Source organism: Mandrillus leucophaeus, unplaced genomic scaffold, assembly GCF_000951045.1.
Source record: "Mandrillus leucophaeus isolate KB7577 unplaced genomic scaffold, Mleu.le_1.0 Scaffold4, whole genome shotgun sequence".
In the NCBI taxonomy this organism is placed as follows: domain Eukaryota; kingdom Metazoa; phylum Chordata; class Mammalia; order Primates; family Cercopithecidae; genus Mandrillus; species Mandrillus leucophaeus.
The window spans coordinates 12,791,858-12,798,408 of record NW_012104253.1 but is presented as its reverse complement, the minus strand read 5'-3'; the positions used below and the strand labels follow the sequence as shown (position 1 = coordinate 12,798,408).

The 6,551-nt window shown below is 42.3% G+C and overlaps 1 protein-coding gene across 5 annotated transcripts in view; it reads right to left on the bottom strand.

Annotated features, from left to right (window-relative positions):
- Positions 1-6,551, bottom strand: part of ATXN3 (ataxin 3) — a 49,749-nt gene that overhangs the window by 40,909 nt on the left and 2,289 nt on the right. For 3 of the 5 annotated variants that reach the window (XM_011991767.1, XM_011991769.1, XM_011991768.1), the window contains exons 2-4: positions 5,756-5,783; positions 1,417-1,436; positions 827-849 (exon numbers count right to left, since the gene is read on the bottom strand). The exons of 1 other annotated variant lie outside the window; for it this stretch is intronic. In XM_011991767.1, coding sequence (XP_011847157.1) covers positions 827-849; positions 1,417-1,436; positions 5,756-5,783 — 71 coding nt within the window. Of the gene's footprint in view, positions 1-826; positions 850-1,416; positions 1,437-5,755; positions 5,797-6,551 lie in introns of all 5 variants that reach the window. One more of the 5 variants, XM_011991766.1, reaches the window with a different exon arrangement.

The following is a 6,551-nucleotide window of genomic DNA, read 5'->3' as shown; positions in this document are numbered from 1 at the left end:
GCTGGGCGTGGTGGCGGGCACCTGTAGTCCCAGCTACTCGGGAGGCTGAGGCAGGAGAATGGCATGAACCCGGGAGGCGGAGCCTGCAGTGAGCCAAGATCACACCACTGCACTCCAGCCTGGGCAACAGAGCAAGACTCTGTCTCAAAAAAAAACAAAAAACAAAAAACAAAAAACATTATCATCTATCAAATGCATCAAATCTCATACTTTACTAAAAACCACTGTATAAAACATTTAGTCTCCCTCATTTTCAGTACCTAAAATAAGTTCATTCTTGGAGATTCCACAGTAAATTACTAATGGTGAAAGGAAATTTTAGTCTCTAGAACAGTTATTTATTTATTTAAAAAATGAGATCTGACTATGTTGCCCAGGCTGGACTTGAACTCCAGGGCCCAAGGGATCTTCTTACCTCAGCCTCCCGAGCAGCTAGGACTACAGAAACATGCCACTGTGCCCAGCTGCCTAGAACATTTATTCTTTTAACATAATGCCGGTCAAGCATGGTGGCTCACACCTGTAATCCCAGCAGTTTGGGAGGTCAAGGCGGGTGGATTGCTTGAGGCCAGGAGTTCGAGACGAGCCTGACCAATATGGCGAAACCCCGTCTCTACTAAAAATACAAAAATTAGCCAGTGTGATGGTGTGCACCCGTACACCTAGCTAATCGGGACTCCGAGGCATGAGAATCGCTTGAACCTGGGAAGTACAGACTGCAGTGAGCCAAGACTATGCCACTGCCACTCCAGCCTTCTGTCTCAAAAAAAAAAAAAAAAAACTCCACACAATTTAAATGCTTGTTGACAGAATTTCAAATCTTAAGAATCAATACAGGTGAGAAAAATTCTGTTCCATGTTAAAACTTGCAGTTACAGAGCTGAAGTTCTCTTCATGGAACTTTACAGATAATGTACACACAGTGTAATGCAATGAGCAGAACTGTCCCAAACAACCCTGGAGCTCACTCCTGGACAAGCCAGCAAGAGGGACTGCACCCAAGCTCAGCTCCCATGGGACGACAGGCTTCCTCCTTATGGGAGGTAGGTGCAACCTCCCACGGGTTCAGAACCTTCAAGTGCTGGGCAGTTTCTCACACAACTGGCAGCCTGAATCCAAGTCCAGGGTGCCTGGTACCGAGTAACCTGTGTGTAATCCTCCTCCCCACAGCAGTAGCTTTCCCATGCTACCTGGTAAGAAGGGAGAATCACGTATAGATGGATCCCTCCCTGTGAACACAGACACCAGGTTTGCCCCTTCCTGAAATGATAGCAGATGAGAGAACATTTCCTTCTCCTGCTAACCTTGGCCCTCCAAGTTCTCTCTTTCCCCAATAAGGTCTATTCCTTAACCCAACTTATCTGACATCATGCAATTTGTCCTGAGCTATGTTACACAGTAGACTCTAAAGAGAACCACCTTGCAAGATGGAATTTTTTCCTGATAAATCAATTTTCTAGGAACAAAATTCAGCTGGTGAAAAAAATATGGGTTATATGTGTATAATGGAATAGGAAGACAGCATTGAGACAGCCTGAGTCTGAGATAAGTTTATCCTCATCTTTTGGTAAGGAATAAGTAGCTTGGAGCCAGAGAGAACACTAGCCCCCAAGTCTTCTCATGAAAATAGACTTTTTGTTTCCACTTCTTTCTCCTTCTTCTATATTTCTACTACCAGAGTGCAACTCTTACTGAATGATATGCAAATTGAAGGGATATACAGATGTTCTACTTATAACCTATTGAAAAACAGCCAAGGCTGGCTGCGGTGGCTCATGCCTGTAATCCCAGCATTTTGGGAGGCCAAGGCAGGAGGATTACTTGAGTCCAGAAGTTTGAGACCAGCCTGGGCAACATGGTGAAACCCCATTTCTACAAAAATTAAAAAATTAACTGAGCATGGTGGTGTGTGCTTGTAGTCCAGCTTCTTGGGAGGCTGAGATAGAAGGATAACCTGAGCCCCCAAAAGGTTGAGGCTATAGTAAGCTGATATTGCACCACTGCACTCCAGCCTGGATGACAGGGCAAGAATCTGTCTCAAAAAGAGGGGAGGGGAGGGGAGGGGAGGGGGAAAAGAAAAGGCAAGACAAACAAGCACTTCACAAGACAGTCAAATGGCTATAAAGAACACAAAAAAGGTACTCAACTTCATTAGTCATCAGGGAAATGTAAATTAAAACCACAATGTGTTATTACACAAACTCTAAAATGGCTAAAATGTTGGAGATCAGAGATATAGAAACTGTTGTATACTACTGGTGAGAGAGTAAATTGGTATAACCAATAATAACTAATAATTATGTAATGCATCTACTAAAGCTTAACATGTACATCTCCTATGATCTAGCAATTCCATTAGTAGGTACATAATGTAAACAACAGAAATGCAAACATATACTCATCAAAAGATATGTATAAGAATGTTCACAAAAGCACTATTTTTGTGCTACAAATAGCATTACTATTTGTAGTAACACAAAATAGCATTACAGATAGCATTACTATTTGTAATGGTCCCTAAACTGGAAACGACCCAAATGGATAGCTGGGATCACAGCAGAATGGAAATTGTGTTTACTCACAAAGGAATACTACATAACAATGTGAATGAATTAACTACAACGACCTGGAACAGTATGGATAAATCTCTCAAACAATGGTAAACTAAAGAGGACAGAGTCAAAAGGGTATACACACTGTACGATTCCAGTCACAAAAGCTCAAAACTAGGCAAAACTCATTTATGATATCAGAATTCAGCATAGTGGTTATTTTTGGTGGGAGTGCAGTGGAGAGAGAGTACCTAGACAAGGGAATAATGGGAGGTTATAGGATGCAGGTAAATCTTCTGTTACTTGCTGTTTACACATGTTCATTTTGTGAGAATTCACTGAGCCGTACTCTTAACGATTTGTGTGCTCCTCTCTGTATGGTACCTAATTTTTAAAAAATTCAAACAGTAAGAAAAAAGCCTTTGCTAACACAAATTTCCTGTCCTGCTGCCAGTTTGGAGTTTACAAACTATGGTCACCATACTTAATATCACATATAGCAATAGCGACATCCAAATATTTGATTAAAATTATCTCTATAAAAAATAGCTTTAAATTATGAAAAATAAGTACTTGAAATCAAACTTCATCAAAGATACACTGTATTGCTACAGGAAATATCAAGTTCTGTACTTCTAATATGATTTAATGGAAGGAAAGGACAAACTGTTCAGTACAAATTTAAAAATGACTTAAGGCTAGGCACAGTGGTTCATACCGTAATCTCAACTGTTTGAGAGGCTGAGTGGGAGGATCACTTGAGCCCAGGAGTTCAAGGCTACATGGAGCTATGATTGTGCCACTGTATTCTGGCCTGGGTGACAGAGCAACACCATGTCTCTCAAAAAGAAATAAAATAAATCAAAATAAAAATAAAAACAAAAATAAACGTAACTTAAGTCATAGGACGGATCAAATGCCACACAGACCAAAAGAATTGTACAATGACAATGAGCCCACCTAAGATTATGCATTTTCCTGCCTTGCCCTTATCTCAAACTATCCCCAGCCACCTCTCTCATCAAGCTTTAATCAAATCAGTAGTTCACTTTGCCATAATCAAAGTTCAGCAGTATTGAAATCTCATGATTTGGCTGGGGATGGTGGCTCATGCCCGTAATCCCAGCACTTCGGGAGGCCGAGGCAGGTAGGCCACTTGAGATCAGGAGTTCTAAACCCGCCTGGCCAACATGGTGAAACCCTGTCTCTTCTAAAAATACAAAAATTAGCCAGGTGTGATGGCAGGCGCCTGTAGTCCCAGGTACTCGGGAGGCTAAGGCAGGAGAATCACCTGAACCCAGGAGGCAGAGGTTGCAGTGAGCTGAGATTGCACCACTGCACTCCAGCCTCGGTGATGGAGTGACACTCCACCTCAAAAAAAAAAAAAATAGGCCGGGCACGGTAGCTCACGCTTATAATCCCAGCACTTTGGGAGGCTAAGGCAGGTGGATCACGAGGTCAAGAGATCGAGACCATCCTGGCCAACATGGAGAAACCTTGTCTCTACTAAAAATACAAAAATCAGCTGGGTATGGTGGCACACGCCTATAGACCCAGCTACTCGGGAGGCTGAGAGGAGAATCGCTTAAACCCAGGAGACGGAGGTTGCAGTGAGCTGACTTCATGCCACTGCACTCCAGCCTGGTGACAGAGCAAGACTCCACCTCAAAAAAAAAAAAAAGAAGAAAAGAAAAGAAATGAATTAAAAATTTTAAAAAATAAAAGAAATCCTATGATTTTAGGCCCAGACTTCATTGTGTTGGGCTCAGAGAATTAGCACACTGCAGTTCTACAAAGATAATTTATAAAATCACAAGGGAACTGCTACCAAATCATTTACCCCCAACCTTTCCAGGTTTTCAAGACCAACCTGAAACTAGTTAAAATTACCACAGACACTACTAACTACAACACAAATCAGGAATAAAGCTAAGATGCTCTCAGGAATGGGCTATCTGGGGACAAGCTGTCAATCTAGCAGCATTCTCACCTCCTCTTAGTGCTCTCCGAGCCCTTACTATGAGGATCAGCAAACACAAGCATCTGAGTAATGGCAATGGCCAGTACTTCTACAGCACTATCTGCCAGGGAGCCTTCTCTACACTCCAGCTCTGAGGTTATGTCTATGTTATTATCCCCACCACTACAGAGGAGGAAACCAGAGGACAGGGATCCTAAGTAACTTGCTCAGGATCACACAAGTAGTAAAAGGCAGAGCTGAGACTCAAATCCAGGCAGAGATTTCAAAATCTGTGCCATTAGCACTTCAAGTCATTTATACAGAATTTGGCTTCTCCTAAAGCTCAAATATCCTAAAGACGGCTAAAATCCAGCAACCACAAAAGGGCATAATGAATGCCACAGAGTCAATACTCAGCATCTTTTCAGTAACTTTATGTACAACCCCAGCAAGTTTAGTTATTATTCCCAGTTTGCATTACATTAAAATCCCCAATACAAATGGCACAGTGACTGCACCAAGAAACATCAGCAAGAGAAGTGATTTAAAAAAAAAAAAAAGACAGAAAGCAGGCACCAGAACTAAAACAAACAACAAAAATCCAGTAGTTAGTGGTCATAAAGTTAGTACAAAGGTTTAAGTTAGGGGTTGGCAAACTCTAGCCCATGGGCCAAATTTAACCTGCCCCGGTAGCTAAGAATGCACTTTACAATTTTAGATGGTTGGGAAAAACATGCACACATAAGAATGTGTGACAGAGACTACAGCTGGCCTGCAAAGCCTTAAAATGTTTACAGAAAAGTTGTTTACTTTAGATAAACAGCACCATATATATCTCAGAAACTCAAAGACCTCTCTTTATCCATTGAAATATATACATTTTTTTCTTCTGGGACAGGATCTTGCTCTGTCCCCCAGGCTGGAGTGCAGTGGTGTGACCTTGGCTCACTACAGCCTCGACCTCCCAGACTCATGCAATCCTCCCACCTCAGCCTCCCAAGTAGCTATGACTACAGGCGTGTGCTAACACACCCAGGCTAATTTTGTTCATTCTTTGTAGAGACAGGTCTCACTACGCTCAGCCCCATTCAAATATTTATTGAGTACTTACTCTGTGCCAGGCCCTATCTCAGGCACTGTAGATGTATCAGTGAGAAACTGTTTTTACATTCTAACTTAATAAAGGGTACTCAAAGTGACAACTCAGAAAGAGGAAACCAAGGTTCCAAGAGGAAGTGGTTGCAAGGCCCTTTGTAAGCAGATATTCCCACCTATCCAGCTTCTCTAGGGCCAAAGTTGGTTCTCTGGCTCTCCAAACCCAGGACCTAGCAAGGGTTAAAGGTATATTGCAGAGGGGAAGGCGGTGAACTGAAAAATGGCACAGTAAGCCCAAACATTCCTAGAATGGACTGTATAGGAGATTAACAATGGGCCATACGGTTATAGGTGCATACTCTTGAGTATGCCCAAAAAACTAAATTGTTGAATCTTCACTTGCTATGTACATACAAGTTAATGATAATGGCAAATACATTCCTGAAGTATCTGTAGGCCTACACACATGCTGATAATTCAGAGGGACTCTTTTTTTTTTTTTCTTTTCTTTTCTTTTTTTAGACAGAGTCTCGCTTTGTTGCCCAGGCTGGAGTGCAGTGGCACGGTCTCAGCTCACTGCAACCTCTGCCTCTTGGGTTCAAGCTAATCTCCTGCCTCAGCCTCCCGAGTACCTGGGATTATAGGCAACTGCCACCACACCTGGCTAATTTTTTGTATTTTTAGTAGAGACGTGGTTTCACCATGTTGGCCAGGCTGGTCTCAAACTCCTGACCTTGTGATCCACCCACCTGGGCCTCCTAAAGCGCTGGTGTGAGCCACCACACCCGGACTAAGAGGGACTTCTTTCGGGTAAGTAGATTTTCGCTAGGCTAGCATCCAGCTTTTATTGATCCCATGGTTCAGTAGAAATGCGTCCCAACTAGGTAACAATCAATATTGTTAAAAATCTTGTCTGATTCTCAGGAAGTAGTGTGAAACATGTT